General features: G+C 43.9%; 1 protein-coding gene across 11 annotated transcripts in view; it reads left to right on the top strand.

The window, feature by feature from the left end:
• The window catches only part of Hipk2 (homeodomain interacting protein kinase 2), a 189,803-nt gene that overhangs the window by 153,914 nt on the left and 17,531 nt on the right, over positions 1–18,358 (top strand). For all 11 annotated transcript variants that reach the window (NM_001429188.1, NM_001108622.2, NM_001429187.1 and 8 more), the window contains 2 exon segments: positions 469–648; positions 7,511–7,792. In NM_001429188.1, the coding sequence (NP_001416117.1) occupies positions 469–648; positions 7,511–7,792 (462 nt within the window).

The following is an 18,358-nucleotide window of genomic DNA, read 5'->3' as shown; positions in this document are numbered from 1 at the left end:
GAGGGAATTCAAAAGAACGTTTATGATTCCTAACGCCAGAAACATATGGCTCCCAGTCGCCAAAGTTTGTTTTTCACATTAACTACAATTTCCTCATTAATAAAATGGCGTATCTAAGACATCCTGTCTACCTCACAAAGCAGAATAAAAGAACCCATTGAAGTTGCTTTGTAAATTCTAAAACAATATGTGCAAATTCCAAAAACAGAAGCTATGTCTTACTGTTCAGCATGATCACCTGTTCAGGGGTTTCACAGGGCAGAGGCTACTTTTCCCATTTCTCTAGCGCTTGAAAACTCTGACTCTACACCCTTGACATTCTTTCCCTCTTGAAAGTCTAACTCATCAGCCAGTCCTCCTACTTCAACACAGGCCTTCCGTTCTACAGTTCTGCAGATGCTTCATCCTATTAAAGAGTTCAGTTCTATAAAACCACTAAGGGGCTTTATGTTTCCTTTTCTCTTTCAGAAACACACATGCTCACGGAAGCCATTACAATCCCATCATGCAGCAGCCTGCACTCTTGACTGGTCATGTGACCCTTCCAACTGCCCAGCCCTTAAATGTGGGTGTAGCCCACGTGATGAGACAGCAACCAACCAGCACCACCTCCTCCAGGAAGAGTAAGCAGCACCAATCATCAGCGAGGTAGGTGATGAGAGCCAGCAAGAAACGCCGGAAGATTGAAACGCTAAACACCGCTTGGAAGCAGGGCTTACCAGTGGTGCAGGAAACAGCTTTTCCTTCAGGAGCTGGGAACATCTTACAGCACAAGGAACATTCTGGAACTTTACTGAAAGCACTCCCTCTGGGCTCTGCGCAAATGTGGCCCTTGTCTCTTGACTTTTCCTAGTTCCTGTCCCTCTGGCACTCTAAGGTGGAGGCCTAGAGTCATGGTGTACCTAATGTTTCCAGTGTGCTTCACTCGTTTTTGTCAAAGAAAAAGTAGTGAAGCTCCGGAAGGCAGATTATACTTGAGACCACGGAGATGGATAGAGAGATGCTGCATGCTGCAGTGGAGGACAGAGGTCGGCTCAGCCCTGCACAGAGCATGGCGTTGAGAATTTGTACCCCGGGAGTAGTGTCTAGGTCATGTAGAGAAAAATAACAATGGAGAGAACAGAAACTGGAGGGTTGTAGCTACACAACCCTCACGGGATTCTCGGAAGGTGATTGGCCACCACCTAAGGGACAAGAGGAAGAGGACTCTGATCAGACATTAGGTCTGGTATTCTAGATATCAAGACATGGGAGAGTGTCCTCTAGCTAAATCGAATTAGCAAAATTCTTAGCTAAAACTAGATTTTATAAAGAAGTACACAGTTGAGTCTATGAAAAGGTTCAAAGTCCTGCCTAAATTTAGCCACATAGTCTCTATCATCTTTTCTAGAAACAGCAGACCTCTGAAGTTTCCATTTGATTACAAATTATCAAGATATCTTTTTTTAAAATCACTAGAAAATGTACTTTTTTGAAATTTCTGATCAGAAACATAACTCATTAACTTAAAAAATAAGCTCTCTAGCTACTGAGATGGATCTAGATCATGAATGTACAGGCTTGCTCTCACATGTACACATTTGGCTAATTGCTTGAGTATACCTTCGGTGATTCCCAAATACTAACACTGGGCTGCTAATCTCTCCCACGTTCCCAAGCTCCATCTCTGGACTATGGGTGGAGTTTGTAACTATCTATTAGTAAGTCCTCAAACACTGCAGAAGGGAAACATTTAGTGTATATAGTATCAGCTCTATCTTTATTAACTTGGGTATTTCTTATTTACATTTCGATTGTTATTCCCTTTGCCAGTTTCCAAGCCAACATCCCCCTAGCCCCTACCCCCCTCCCCCCCATTGCTGCCCTCCCCCCAACAATCACGTTCAATGGGGGTTCAGTCTTGGCAGGACCAAGGGCTTCCCCTTCCACTGGTGCTCTTACTAGGCTATTCATTGCTACCTATGAGGTCAGAGTCCAGGGTCGGTTCATGTATAGTCTTTGGGTAGTGGCTTAGTCCCTGGAAGCTCTGGTTGCTTGGCATTGTTGTTCATATGGGGTCTCGAGCCCTTTCAAGCTCTTCCAGTCCTTTCTCTGATTCCTTCAACAGGGGTCCCGTTCTCAGTTCAGTGGTTTGCCTCTGTATTTTCTGTATTCTGGGTGTGTCTCTCAGGAGGGATCTATATCCGGTTCCTGTCGGCCTGCACTTCTTTGCTTCATCCATCTTATCTAGTTTGGTGGCTGTATATGTATGGGCCACATGTGGGGCAGGCTCTGAATGGGTGTTCCTTCTGCCTCAGTTCTAAACTTTGCCTCCCTATTCCCTCCCAAGGGTATTCTTGTTTCCCTTTTAAAGAAGGAGTGAAGCATTCACATTTTGGTCATCCGTCTTGAGTTTCATGTGTTCTGTGCATCTAGGATAATTCAAGCATTTGGGCTAATAGCCACTTATCAATGAGTGCATACCATGTGTGTTTTTCTGTGATTGGGTTACCTCACTCAGGATGATATTTTCCAGTCCATCCATTTGCCTATGAATTTCATAGTCATTGTTTTTGATAGCTGAGTAATATTCCATTGTGTAGATGTACCACATTTTCTGTATCTATTCCTCTGTTGAAGGGCATCTGGGTTCTTTCAGCTTCTGGCTATTATAAATAAGGCTGCTATGAATATAGTGGAGCACGTGTCTTTGTTATATGTTGGGGCATCTTTTGGGTATATGCCCAAGAGAGGTATAGCTGGGTCCTCAGGCAGTTCAATGTCCAATTTTCTGAGGAACCTCCAGACTGATTTCCAGAATGGTTGTACCAGTCTGCAATCCCACCAACAATGGAGGAGCGTTCCTCTTTCTCCACATCCTCACCAGCATTTGCTGTCACCTGAGTTTTTGATCTTAGCCATTCTCACTGGTGTGAGGTGAAATCTCAGGGTTGTTTTGATTTGCATTTCCCTTATGACTAAAGATGTCAAACATTTCTTTAGGTCTTTCTCAGCCATTCGGCATTCCTCAGCTGTGAATTCTTTGTTTAGCTCTGAACCCCATTTTTAATAGGGTTATTTGTCTCTCTGCAGTCTAACTTCTTGAGTTCTTTGTATATTTTGGATATAAGCCCTCTATCACTTGTAGGATTGGTAAAGATCTTTTTCTAATCTATTGGTTGCCGTTTTGTCCTAACCACAGTGTCCTTTGCCTTACAGAAGCTTTGCAATTTTACGAGATCCCATTTTCGATTCTTGATCTTAGAGCCTTTGGTGTTTTGTTCAGGAAATTTTCTCCAGTGCCCATGTGTTCAAGATTCTTCCCCACTTTTTCTTCTATTAGTTTGAGTGTATCTGGTTTGATGTGGAGGTCCTTGATCCACTTGGACTTAAGCTTTGTATAGGGTGATAAGCATGGATCGATCTGCATTCTTCTACATGCTGACCTCCAGTTTAACCAGCACCATTTGCTGAAAATCCTATCTTTTTTCCATTGGATGGTTTTGGCTCCTTTGTCAAAAATCAAGTGACCATAGGTGTGTGGGTTCATTGCTGGGTCTTCAATTCTATTCCACTGGTCTATCTGTCTGTCTCTGTACCAATACCATGCAGTTTTTATCACTATTGCTCTGTAATACTGCTTGAGTTCAGGGATAGTGATTCTCCTGGAAGTCCTTTTATTGTTGAGGATAGTTTTAGCTATCCTGGGTTTTTTGTTATTCCAGATGAATTTGCAAATTGTTCTGCCTAACTCTCTGAAGAATTGGATTGGAATGGTGATTGCATTGAATCTGTAGATCGTTTTTTGGTAAAATGGCCATTTTTACTATATTAATCCTGCCAATCCATGAGCATGGGAGATCTTTCCATCTTCTGAGGTCTTCTTCAATTTCTTTCTTCAGAGGCTTGAAGTTCTTATCATACAGATCTTTCACTTGCTTGGTTAAAGTCACACCAAGGTATTTTATATTATTTGGGACTATTATGAAGGGTGTTGTTTCCCTAATTTCTTTCTCAGCTTGTTTCTCTTTTGTGTAGAGGAAGGCTACTGATTTGTTTGAGTTAATTTTATACCCAGCCACTTTGCTGAAGGTATTTATCAGGTTTAGTAGTTCTCTGGTGGAACATTTGGGATCACTTAAATATACTATCATATCATCTGCAAATAGTGATATTTTGACTTCTTCTTTTCCAATCTGTATCCCTTTGATCTCCTTTTGTTGTCTGATTGCTCTGGCTAGGACTCAAGTACTATATTGAATAAGTAGGGAGAGAGTGGGCAGCCTTGTCTAGTCCCTGATTTTAGTGGGATTGCTTCAAGTTTCTCTCCATTTAGTTTAATGTTAGCTACTGGTTTGCTGTATATGGCTTTTACTATGTTTAGGTATGGGTCTTGAATTCCTATTCTTTCCAGGACTTTTATCATAAAGAGGTGTTGAATTTTGTCAAATGCTTTCTCAGCATCTAATGAAATGATCATGTGTTTTTTTCTTTCAGTTTGTTTATTTAGTGGATTACGTTGATGGTTTTCTGTATATTAAACTATCCCTGCATACCTGGATGAAGCCTACTTGATCATGATGGATGATTGTTTTGATGTGCTCTTGGATTTGTAAATCTGACTTTTTAAAAAAGGTTTCTAGGTTTCCACTCTAAATAACGAGTAAAACCCACAACCTATAGCTAGTCAAAAGACTAGCCAAAAGCAACATGGGAAGGAAAGAGTTTATTTCATCTTAGAGGTTATAGTCCATTATCCAGGGAATCCAAGGCAGACACTGAAGCAGAGACCATGGCACCACTGCTTGTTCCCAAGCTCATGCTTAGCTGTCTACCTCTTATTCACCCATGGCCCTCTCAAGTCAGTTAGCAACCACAGACATGCCCACAGCCAGGCGGATGGACACAGGCTTTTCCCATCACACTAGCGATCCTTTTCTTCTTCCAAGTGTTCCGAGTGCTAGAAATTAGGTCTGCCGCCTTTCATTCTTTTTCTTTAAAGATTTATTTGTTTTAATGTGAGTATACTGTTTGCTATCTTCATACACACCAGAAGAGGGCATCAGATCCCATTACAGATGGTTGTGAGCCACTGTGTGGTTGCTGGGATTTGAACTAAGGACCTCTGGAAGAGCAGTCAGTGTTCCTAACCACTGAGCCATCTCTCCAGCTCCTTCTTTCATTCTTATTCAAAAATTAATTCAGGAGCCAACTCCCCACAAGTTGGCATCCTTCTTCATACTTCCTTATTGGGGTATTTCTGATAAAACAAGGAAGTTCTGCCACATCAGTGGCAGCTTCCCAGAATGCTTTTGTGTGGCAGCCCTGTGTTGCATCCCACTGTCATTGAGAGACAGCAGAAGCACTGCCTTTGTTTAGTGCCATCAGGCTCAGCCAGGTGTCTAGAATGCTCATCAGACAGAGCTGAGCTAGTGTGCTTTCAGCCACCATGCAGAGCAGGTTGTCAGGACGCTTGGTCCTGCTACCTCTTCAGTGACTCCCTACCTGTCTTCTCACCCCCCAGCTGTTTCAAGCGGACACACTGTGTGTGCAGGGCAAAATCCATAGAGTCACAGTGCAAATCATCACTTTACTTCTTTCTGTTTTCATTATTGTTTTTGAGATAGGGTCTCACTTTGTAGCCCTACATGGCCTGAAACTCACTATTTAGAAGAGTACTGGCTTCAAATTCACATATAACCACCTGCCTCCTGAGTGCTGGGTTAAAAGCCTGCACCACCACGTATGATACATTTGTTTCTTTTTAAGACCAGTCTCCACCAAAACTGTGAGAAAGTACACAAGGCTTTCCCTGTCTAGTAATGCAGGAGATGTTTTTTCTTTAACGTGACAAGTGGCCATATTGTAGTGTTAGAACTGTAAACATTGTAACACAACGTAACCGATACAAAAGGGAATGATCTTACTGGAAAAATCTTCCTACCAGCTCCAGAGGAGTTTACCAAGGCAGTAGCTGTGAACAAAATCAAGTTCACTTTACTGAGTTACTGAGTTCTCTTACTTCCACCTCTTTACTTAAGAAGTGCTAGGCTCTGTAAGGACATAGCAGAGCTAAAGGTTTCTTCTCTCCTACTTTGCTCTTTATTGCACGGAACTAGCAGGATCAGCACAGGGTTTTTGATAGGAAGAAAAGAAGGTAATTGTTCCCTAAAGTTACCAGGACTTAATATAAAGTTTCAGGTCAATCAAATCAAATTAAAATGTTTCTTTTGGTGAGCTGGAGAGATGGCTCGCTGGTTAGGAGCACTGACTACTCTTCAAGAGGACCCAGGTTTGATTCCCAGAACCCTCATGGTAACTCAATCATCTGTAACTCTGGTCCCAGGGGGTCTGATGCCTTCTTCCTAACCTAGGGCACCAGGGTGCACATACATGCAGACAGAACACCCATGCATGTGAAATAATGACTAAATCTAAAACTAATAGATAATTTTAGAAGAGTTAAACTATGTGTGATACAATAGTCAGATTTGGCTTTTCCATATTTTTTTAAGGTTTATTTATTATATGTAAGTACACTATAACTGTCTTCAGACACACCAGAAGAGGGCACCAGATCCCATCACAGATGGTTGTGAGCCACCATGTGGTTGCTGGGAATTGAACTCAGGACCCCTGGAAGAGCAGTCAGCGCCCTTAACCACTGAGCCATCTCTCCAGCCCGCTTTTCCATATTTTTAAAAATCCTTCTTTAAGTGTACCTTCTTCCTCTTGCATTTGTCCAATTTTGTATTGCACTACAGATTAATTGATAAGTCTCCCCTGAAGCTCAGGTCAAGAGCCAAAAAGAGTTTTGCTTTTCTTTGTTTTGTTTTCCATTGTACATTCCCAAATCTGACTTAGCTATTGCCCTTCCAGAAGAGAAAGAAGGGAAAGCTAACCAGGGAGCTGTGGCGATCACTCACGTGTGATGCTTTCTACACAGGCATAGAGGCCTGAGCTTAGTCATGAGAACCTGTGTGAGAGCTGGCACAACACTACACACCTGTAGTTCGAGTGCTGGCATCAGACACCAGCAGATCCTGGGGGACTTGGGCAACCAGGAAAGTCTCCTCTCAAACAACTAGATGAACCTGAGGAAGACCTAGGATGCATGAGGGTGCACATACGCATGTGCGCATACACACACACACACACACACACACACACACACACACACACACACACTGAAATTATGTCCATTGGTTCTAGAAACTCTCACAAGTGTCTTATGGAGTTGGATCTGACAGCTGTCCCTAGAAGACTGGCTCTCAAAAACAAGCATATGGACCCAAAGCAAGAGCCCAGAGAAGGCCTAGCTGACCCAGCTGAGGTCCTAACCTCAAGTCCTGAATGAAGGCCTCTAGAGGCACTATACTTTTGTCACAGAGGGAGGTCAACTGGCATGGGCATGGTTCTTTTCCTGTGGAGATGTGGTGACATTGGTGCTTTTTTAACGTTGGGCCCCTTGGATGGAGGCGCAAGACCAGACAGACCTTCCTTGTAATTAGGTGTCATTTTGTCATTACAGAAATGTCTCCACCTGTGAAGTGACCTCTTCCCAGGCTATCAGCTCCCCTCAGCGATCCAAGCGTGTCAAGGAGAACACTCCCCCGAGGTGTGCAATGGTACACAGCAGCCCAGCTTGCAGCACCTCACTCACCTGTGGGTGGGGTGACGGGGCCTCCAGCACCACCCGGGACCGACAGCGGCAGACCATTGTCATCCCCGACACCCCGAGCCCCACAGTCAGTGTCATCACCATCAGCAGCGACACAGATGAGGAGGAGGAACAGAAGCACGCCCCCACCAGGTGAGACATGCACTTCAGCTCTCAGGAAAGAGCAGGTTTCATTTCCCACATTCTCGATCTTAAACCTATTTCATGAGAGTGGCAAATAGTTTTGCCATACTTGTTCAAAACCAAAATAACTTTGAGCAAGTTTAGCCTTAAAAAATAGCTACAGTCCCTAGACATTTGGGAATATGAGACTGTGAAAGCTGGGCTCCCAGTCCCAGTTTAGTTTAACACTTGTGAGCGTGAGCCTCCGGCTGCTGAACTGACTCCAGCTGGTCAGGGTCTCTAACACTGCCCGGGCTCACTCAGAATTTGACGTAATTGCCCAGTTAGTAGAAATTTCCCTATGTCTGATTAACCCAATCCTTCAAACTGCCACCAGTTGGCTCTACACCCAGAGAGCACTACTGTTTATTCCAAAGTGGCAATAATTCATTTTACTCTGTGTGTGCTTCCTGGTGGGAGCGAAGAAATATTTATTGTTTTTGCAAGAGTGCTAACTCTGGCATCAGAGCCTCTTTTCTACACTTTGCAACCAGACTCCAGCTCAGGTGGCCCAGACAGATGTGCACTATCCTTCTGTGCCCCTAGGACGTTAGGCCTCCCTCACAGAATCCAATGTCACAACCATACTCACCAGTACCTTTGCATTAGGAGTGAAGCCAGGGAAAGGGGTCTGCCTCCCCAAGCCAGAGCTTCCAGTCACCGTGTCTCCTACAACTGGGTGCAGAGTTCCTTGTTCATAATTAGGCCCAAATTGTTGGTTCCTGATTAGATATAATGCTGTTAATTATTAATCACAAATGTTTTTTTTTGTACCATTTTTTTTTATTAACTTGAGTATTTCTTATTTACATTTCGAATGTTATTCCCTTTATTGGTTTCCGGGCAAACATCCCCCTAATCCCTCCCCCTCCCCTTCTATATGTTCCCCTCCCCACCCTCTCCCCATTGCCGCCCTCCCCCCAACAGTCTAGTTCACTGGGGGTTCAGTCTTAGCAGGACCCAGGGCTTCCCCTTCCACTGGTGCTCTTACTAGGATATTCATTGCTACCTATGAGGTCAGAGTCCAGGGTCAGTCCATGTATAGTCTTTAGGTAGTGGCTTAGTCCCTGGAAGCTCTGGTTGGTTGGCATTGTTGTTCATAAGGGGTCACGAGCCCCTTCAAGCTCTTCCAGTTCTTTCTCTGATTCCTTCAACGGGGGTCCTATTCTCAGTTCAGTGGTTTGCTGCTGGCATTCGCCTCTGTATTTGCTGTATTCAATCACAAATGTTTTTGATGAGATAATAAATTTTCATGCTTGCAGTCATAACTAAATGTTCGGCTAAAGTGCAGTTTCACCCTAGTGGTTCCTACAGCATGCAGCCCTTCTGCCTTCCAGGTGAAGTTTAGTGGTCTGAGCTCTCACTAACAGGACTAGCATTTTCCTGTTGAGTGGCTCAGTGTGGTTGTCCATGTAATTTGATATCACACTGTTGTGCTTCTGTTTCTGCCATTTGCTAGGTATCTGCAGTGACAGAGGGTTGGTGAGACCAGGCATGCGTTTTCTATACCCTAGTATTACTTTACATGCCTTCTGCTCGTTCCAAGACTGGCCTCCCTTTGCTTTGTGACTATAGCTCCCAAATTGATCTAGTGTTCCATCTATACAAACCTGAGAATCCTGAGGACTTGGTCTCCTTCCAGAGAGGAAGATTCTCCCTACCCCAGACTGGCCCCTGGCTTGGGGAAGCCTGTGCATATATTTATAGCTGACATAAGAAAAGCTGAGCAGTCTTGAGCACAGCTGGAGAAATGCAAAAGCAATTCAAAGGCCTAGCTGTCAACTAGATTGCAAGGTCACTTTTGACGTCTGAGATCTGAATCGACAGCAGTTCTGAACTGAGTGCTCTGGAGAGACTTGCATAGAGGATAGGGCACAGGATGACGAGTAGTGCAGTCTCTGCAGGGAGCCCATAGGGCTGAAAGCGGAAGGAAGTGGAACATGGAACTGCTTCCCTGGGAGGAAACTGAGGAAACTAAGTGAAATGTATGGCAGCTGTGAGAACTTCGATGAAAATGACTCAGGCTCAGAGTAAAGGTGGACGGCAGCCTAAGAGGTGGGGGGGGGGGGGAGGTGACATGGGAGGAACCATAAACTGAACACAGGGCATGCACGATACAGTAGGAATTATAGGGACTCTGCTGCGGACTGGAGCCTCAGAGCAACCGCAGAGGCCTCAGCTACCCATGGTGGTGCCAGGCGTGCAGAGGAAGGTGCGGTGCTGGATTTACTGCAGTGGTGTGTGATTGTTGCCTTAGAAAATAGGTCAGTGCCCAAGAACATAGGAAGGTCTGCCCGAAGCCAGTAACTCTTCTAGAGAAACACTGTGTAATTGTATCACATAGCTGTGACTGTATTTAACAACTAAAGTAAAGGAACTTTTGATTACTTGTTCCTGGAAATTGCAATTACCGTGAAATTTAACACAGTGACTATTTACTGTCCCACCACCGTTGTAAGACAGAATGTCTGTAACTTCAAGTAGTATACAAATAAGGAGGCAGTCTTTCTCTTCTTGAGGCTTGCAGTTAATAAGTGTGACAAGACACGTACAAATTGCTCTGACAGGAAGCGGAGCATCTCCTCCAGAGAAGCTAGCAAGGTCTCAGGGGAGTTAGGAGAGAGTTGCAGATTTAAGTGAGGTAACTGATGTGGCAGAGTGTCAAAGGGGAGCAAACAGGGAAGTGTCCCAGTAGCAAAGCTTATCCAAGAAAGTGAAGAATGTTGGAGGAAATGGGTTTGGGCATGGGAATGTTTTTTGAGGCATTTCCCCTTAGCTGGGGGTGAGGGATTTGTCAGAACGCTCTAAGAAGCTCAAAGAAAAGCATCAGGCCTAGAAAACAAGGTCTATTTGCACCTAAACAAGAAAGCCCTTGACTGAGGGCTCCAGAACTGGACAGGATCTCTGGTCCCCCTCTTTCTGTTAGAGCAATGGAGACATTCTGTCCCTGTATCAGTTACTTTTCTTCCTTTTTTTTTTTTCAGTTACTTTTCTACTATGATAAAATTCCATGGCCAAGGCAACTTGCAAAAGAGTGTACTTGGGACTTATGGTTCTAGAAGGTTAGAGTCCAGGTGGCAGAGCTAATTAGTAAGCAACATGAACAGCTGAAAGTCTACATCTCAAACCACAAGGGAAGACAAGCACTAACTCAAAACCATACGAGTTCTCTGAAAGCTCAAAGCCTTCCTCCAGCGACATACTTCCTCCATTAAGTTTCACCACCTTATTCTCTACAAACAACCTACTGGGCATTAAGTGTTCGTATGCTCAAGACTTACTAGGGACATCTCATTCAAACCATTAGTCCCTAACTCTGGTCATTCCTGTCACCAAACCACATTTCTCCTGGGAAGGGAGCATCTTGATTGTTCTGTCTGAATTCTCTACTCGCTACTTACCCCAAATCTACCATTTGTAGTGCCCAGCGTGGTCCTCAAATGCTGGTTTTTTTGCCTAGTGTGGCTCAGCCTCAGCACAACAGCTAAAGAGTCAAGGGTCAAGGACACTCACAGGGTAACAGCCTGACCATGGGAGGTCTTTTAGCATCAACATAGGATAAATGATAAACCACATTTTTAGGCCTTATTAACAATGTCAGTCAATCTCCAAGACCAGATGACATTGCCTAGAATTGTTAAAAGAATTTCAAGGGAAGATCTTGACCACAAATATGGGCAGTTAGTTGCTGAAGCAAATGGCCAAGCAGAATTCCACAGCATGTAAAGACATGGGGCAGGATGGACTGAAAGGAATCACAGAAGACCTGCACAGTTTACTGCAGTTTGCTTGTCTCTTCTGTTTCCATTCAATAAGTAAGGAAACTAAGGTCCCAGAGAGCCAAGTGATGAAGTCAGATTAATAAAGACTAAAGGAAGGGGATTGGGATTCATTCCGGAAGTGCTACACCATTGATGAAATGATAATATTATTGACAAAATAACTGATTTCTCTTTAGTCAATAACTATAGAGTTAAGTCTCTCCTTCACCTTCTGTAACCAGTCCCATGATGGCATCCAGTATGTTCAGGGAACTGTGACAGGGCCATGAGAAGTTGAAAGCATGGGTACCAGGTGCTCTAGAGTGCTGTGGAGGTCTCAGGAGATGGGCAGACATTTAAAACTTGCCATTGTTGCATAACATTTTAATAAATATGTTTTCTCTATTTCAGTGGTTCACTAATAGACTAGGGGACTCTTCTAATCATGGCCAGAGGCTAGGCATAAAAACAGAAAAGCTAAACAGTAAGCATACTGTCTCCTATATTTCCCAGAATTAAGTAGAACCGGCCTTATTTTAAGTGTTTTTGATGAAGGAAGCATTTGATTGTCTCTGTGTCTTCTTTACATGGAATCTTGTTGATGAGTGTTTACAGAGATGTGTCTGTTTACCCAAATCCTCATACCTTCCTCACCTTATGCAGACAGGGTCTTAGAGAAGCTAAGGCTTAGCGCTTTCAGCTTAGAGGTGCAAACACCAGTCATGAAGAAAAAACACTTAAGTGTGTGATCAAAGTGATTCATTCAGCTGATTAGCACAGGACTCTTCTCCAGGGCCCACCATTCCCGTGCCCATCACTGACTCATTGGATGTCCATCTCTGTAGAGAAGTTGGGTGCTTTTACATCCCACACTACAGCACAGTAGCTTCGTGAGAGCTGTTTACCTCATGTTTCCAATAGTGCCAACTCTTAAGAAAATGGTTCATAAATATCACAGGAGGTTTTAGATAAGAAAGCAATTTCCTGAGTCAACTCTTCAAATGTTCACATATATCTTTAAATGCAAGACTAGGGCTGTAGTTCAGTTGCTTATCCAGAATGCATGAGGCTCCAGATTTAGTTCTCACCCCAAAAAAGAATTGACACAAGATATTTTGTTTCTTTATACTAAATTTAAAAAGTGGTAAGTTCCAGATAGTCATGGTCAGAAACTTACAAACTATTGTTCAAATGACTTCTGCCTGAAAAATGAGCAACCATTTATTATTACCTGAGCAAAAAAGTCAACCCAGATTGGAATTTCTTTACATTGACACAACAGTGTAAACTCACTGCCCTCCTATACTGGTTAAGAATACAACCAGCATCAGAACACACTCCTGGGCCAGTGACTACCAATGAGAGGGAGGGAACAGACAAACCAGACTCGCGGTGCCATGTAAGGGACGCTTGTTTTAAGCTATAACACATGCCTAGGTTGAAAACTGTTTCAGTTTTGTGAGTCACCCCAGCAGTGGAAGTCTGTACACAGCCGTCCTCACTGTGTCTTCATCACGTGCATCCATTTAAACAGGTCAGGGATGGAGCGGAGAGGCTCTAAGACTGCATCTGGAAAAGGCAACACTGCAACCTGTCTGTCCCCAGCAGCTTATCCTGATGCTCTGGTGTCCCACAGCCACTCTGATGTATGGCAAGCTCCTGTTGGTCCTCACTCTCCATAGGTGGAGCTGTGGGCACCAGAGAGGGGTTGGATCTGCTTACAGTGCTCAATGCATGGGCTTAATGTTCCGGCAACCCAAGCCAGCTGGTTCAGGAAGAGATAACTGAGGAATGGGGAGGGAAACCTGGCGCCTTCTTCCAGGCCCATTCCTGATGTCCTACAAAGCAGTCATGTGAAGGCTGGCCTTAATGTTGACACACATGTGAGTGTATACATACAGGTGCAAATAAGCAGTTATCATTTGAATGAAATATATGAACCATATTAAAATGAAGTTGTGGAGAATGGAAGATAGCTTAGTTGTGAAAGTGCTCACCATGCATGCATAAGGACCTGAATATGAACCCTGGAACCCACAAGAAAAAATTGAGCATGGGAGTGCATGCTTGCAATTCCAGCCCTGGATTCCAAAGACAGGCAGATTCCCTGAGACACAGTGGCTGACTAACCTAGCTTAGCCTACTTGGCAAGCTCCAGACCAGAGAGACACCTTGTCTCAAAAAAGAAGATGGCCATCTCCTGAGGCATGACACCTAAGGTTGACCTCTGACCTTCATGCCTAGGCATACACATAAACACACATACATGAACAGGAAACAAACAAATCTAAGATATCTTTTCTCTTCTAATAGCTAAATTAAAAGCTATATAGCATCAAAAGGAGAACTGTGGTCTTCAAGCTCTGCTTCTTATCCTTCTCATAGGAGCAGGCTTAAAGTAATCCACTGGTATTTCCGGTCATGGGGACAAAGCAATAAGGTTAGCTGAACCCTCATGTCTTATTTCCTTCAGCTGGGAAACTGGGAGGAAACCATCCCGTGCTGGGAAAAAGAAGCCACTCTTAACAAATGGGCCCTGGAGACTCCAGAGGGAGAGTTTGCCTCATTTTACTATTGCAGTGTTTGCTAGGAACCTCTCTGGGGTGCAGAGGCCTACGCAGCGTAGTGATTAAGACTGCAGATGCTTTGACCTAGGGCAAGCAAAGGACGGAAGCCCTCCTTATCTGTAGTCATTGTCTATAAGAGGAAAGTAATCATTTCTTACCGAGTAGCCTTGTTCTGAGGACTGAAGGAAATAACAAATACGGCACTTTGAATGGTACATATTAGATACGTGTCCAGTGTGTGCCATCAATGTTGGAATGAAGAGTAGGGTTTTGATTTTTGCTTTCACATGTGGTATTTTCTCTGAAGTCAGTGGAGACAAAGGAGTCACGGAAAGTTTATTGGAGGAGATGAGTTTTGACCTTGATCTTGAAGGATGAAATTGACTGAGATTAGCAAATAGAAATCAGAACTCCATTGCAGACGGGATCCTACAGGGGTGGATGGGGTCAGAGGCTTGCACCTGCTCCTCTGCCAGTTGTTCCTCCTCTGCGGCTCATTTCTATACTTCCTAGCTCCTTATTTCCCCTCATCACTTCAAAATGATGAGAATCATCTATTGCCATGACAACACAATGGAGTCACGAGCTCTCGCTTTGCTTCTTGTTCAGAAGCAGTGTCTATCAAGGCCATTTGAGTAAATACTTATCATTCTACTCCTAGCTCGCGCTCTCTCTCTCTCTCTCTCTCTCTCTCTCTCTCTCTCTCTCTCTCTCTCTCTCTCTCCTATTAAGCAGCTCAGAATAGGATTGATAAACTGTCAATAATAATTAGAGACAATGGTGGAATGAGTCCCTGTAGTATTGACATGTATGAGCCTGAAGAACTATCAGTGTCAATCTCAAATGTGTGCTGGGTGTTTTAAGTGAGCCATTCAGCAGCTCCCCATTGTTCTCTGATCTGGATAGTATATTTACCTAGAGCACAGTTACTTCTAGCAATAGACAAGAATAGAAACAGAGCTATCAAACTAATTCATCTTTCCCAAACCTGTCAGATAAAAATCCAAAAGGATACAATGTTAGGCTGCCATGTGATTTTTGCTTGTTAGTCATGGGACTTGCCAGCTACAGAAAAAGGGATGAGCCTCGTGAAGAGTTTGGGGAGCTTTTCTCTCCCCACCTCCCTCACAGATAACAAGACACTGACATGTAGCACTCACTCCAAGCTAAGCTCCCAGCTCCCACAGGACTCTGCAGAAAGCCTCTCTTCAGTGGCAGTGTGCTAGTCCGTGAGGTAGTGTATTATGCCTTCAGAAAGTTCCAGCAGCTAGGAAATTTGATCCGCATTAAACTGAGCTTCTTCCCACTTTGCAAATAAGAGTTACAGATTCCAGTGGGCGCAGTTTGAATTGTGTCAGAGGTCAGACTACAGTTGGTCAAAGTCAGTACTGTGTGTGTTGCTTTGCTTGCTCACTCTCTAAGTGACCAATGGCCTAGGGAGGGAGGCTCAGCAGGAAATGTCCAGGGCCCAGTGTATGTGTAAGTTCCTCTCACTGAACATGAACAGGAGACCGGATTATCTTGAATGTCTTTCATAATAAATCTCTGGGCGATATTCAAAATGGGCCCTTTCATACTGCAGATAATCTCTCCCACTTCCCCTCGTAATTTCAGAGTTGGTCAGAGCTGGATGGATGGTATAGGGCTGTGGTTCTCCAGGGTCCCACCTGGAAAGGGACAGCAGAGCCAGTGCTAGAATACTATTTGCAGCTACAGAACATTCCCCTGCAGCAGAACATATCCCCATGTCAGTAAACTGTGAAAGGAGCCACAGCGCTTGGGCTATTAATCAAGTACTAGCAGTGACAGAAGTCTGAGTGCAACAGAGTAGCAACCCTCTGTGTCCCCTTGGGACTGCCAGCCCCACCCCTAGTCCCGGAAGCACTTTCACCTATGCAGGTGAGCTGGGAGGGGAACCCCCAACAACAGGACAGCAAACCGTTCAGCTCAGAGACCAGTGTCTACTCCCACCTCAGAAAAGAACAGCAGGTCCTCCTCATGTCCCAGCTTTCACTCTGGCCCCCACATCTCCATTGCTTCTCCTGCCCCAGGTTCCGGGACTTTTCCCTGGAGACTCACTCTCTAACTCTAGGGACAAACCACAGTTACTTGTAGCCCCTGAGGTCTGCTAAGGCAGTGCTGCACAGGGCTCTAGGCTACATCATAGGAGCTTTTTATGGTGGATGAACCTATGGGCTTTTTAAAATTAGAAATAATTCATATACTATACAATTCACCAGTTTGCCTTGTGCAGTTCACTAGGGAGATTCCACATTAGTTTTTAACATTATGGTAAAACATGGAATTTGCCACTTTCACCATTTAACCATCAGGGGCGCGAATTGCCACCATTATCTGTGATCTACTCCAAAACTTTTCTGTCATTCCAACCCAACATTCTGTACCCACTAAATAGTTGTATGTTTTCCTCTGCCTGCCCTGTTCCCCAGACCTCTGGGATCTGTAACCTGTTTCCTTTTGTATGAGTTTGCCTAGTCCACACGCTTCATGTGTTGACTCATACAGTTTATATCTGGCTTATTTTATGTGATGTATAGGATCCATATGAGAACTTCACTCAAGAGTTTGGAGAGATGGCTGGAGAGTTAAGAGCACAGAATGCCCTTCAGTGGCTCTAAGTTCTGTTCCCAGAATGGCCTGTAACTCCAGTTCAGGGCATCCTGACATCTCTGACTTCTGCAGACACTTGCACACATGTGTGTGCGCACGCGTGCGCGCGCACACACACACACACACACACACACACACAAGACAATTTTTAAAAATTAAGTTAATGTGAAGAGCTGTAAATCTATGTGACCAGTTCATTCCTTGCCTTCTGTTGGGTTCTTAACAATTGTCATCTGGAAGAGTCATTTGACAGTTCATCATGGAAGGCTTTGTGACATCCATTATTCTGGCTGGTTATTTTAAAGCTTTTACTGTTTAACTTGTCATGTTGTTATACAGTCTCCCACTGAGCTTTTTATCTTCGAGGACAGAGGCGTGTTTCTATTTCTTTGTGCAGCTATTCCCTGTGGCACTGACTGTAGATCTCCAAGATTCCAAACTAATGACTTGTCTTTTTCTTTCCTATCAATCTTCTGGCTTAGCACAGACTAGAGAAGAAACTTCTTCAGTAAGTCCTTCCCTCATAAAATTCGTTGTGACTGGTAGGGTTCTGGGCAGAGCCGCTTTCTCGTGTTGTATAAGAATATATACAAGTTGAATGTCCTTTATCCAAAAGGCTTGATGCCAAGTGTGGTAACACATGCTTTAATCCTAGCACTCAGGAGGCAGAGGCAGGCGCATCTCTGAGTTTGAGGCTTCTCTAGACTACGTAGTGGAATCCTGTCTTCAATAAGGCTTGGATCAAGGCCTACACAGTTCTAAGCTAGATGGGGTCCCAGCACTGAGAGGGGTAGTGGACACAAGGCCCTGTCCCTAACTCAGAAGTTATTTTCAAGTGATAACCACTAAGGAAGAATCCCACTGCTCTACAAACCACATGTATGGGCAGGCCCCCTGCCCAGCACCAGATGGCCAACACAAAATGACCTCAGTGGCATTTTTGAAGTTTTGTTTCCTAGTGATTTGTCTGGGCATTTTTTAAAATGTACTTTACAAGTCATTTGCTTATATATTGTGGTTTTTTGAGGATTTCAAAAATCTGACTGTTTTTGTAGGATTTCTCGATGTGGATATGGGGGTGTCAGTATCTACATTTGCCTGTCTCCTTTTCTGCTTGTTTTGTCCTATTCTGATTTTTTTGTATGTTTTGTGGGATTTTTGTGCTGCTTTTGTGTATGTGTGTAATGATAGGGAAAGAAAAGGTGTGGATTGAAGCAGAGAGAATTCTGGGAGAATTTGAGGGAGGAGGAACCATGACCAGAATACATTATATGAAAAAAATCTATTCTCAATAAAATTTAAATTATTTTTAAAGGCTTTGAACCAAAAATGTTTGAATTTCAAATTTTCCCATGTACATATCTCCTGAAGGAAATTTTACACAGTTCATCTTAGTAAGCTGCTTTTGACCACAGCCTACCATATCAGGTCAGACATGGATTGTCTCACTAATGCTACCATGTCACAACTCAGGAAGTTTTGGTTTGGGGGCCCCTGGGATTTGGGGTTAGGGATGCTCCTCCTCTATAATGATGGTGTCACTTTATCGATGCCCTCCTTCACATGTCCTGTGCAGT

This window comes from Rattus norvegicus, chromosome 4 (genome assembly GCF_021556685.1).
Source record: "Rattus norvegicus strain SHRSP/BbbUtx chromosome 4, alternate assembly SHRSP_T2T, whole genome shotgun sequence".
Lineage (NCBI taxonomy): Eukaryota > Metazoa > Chordata > Mammalia > Rodentia > Muridae > Rattus > Rattus norvegicus.
Note: the sequence above shows the minus strand (reverse complement) of the source record. Positions and strands in the feature narration are given on the sequence as shown.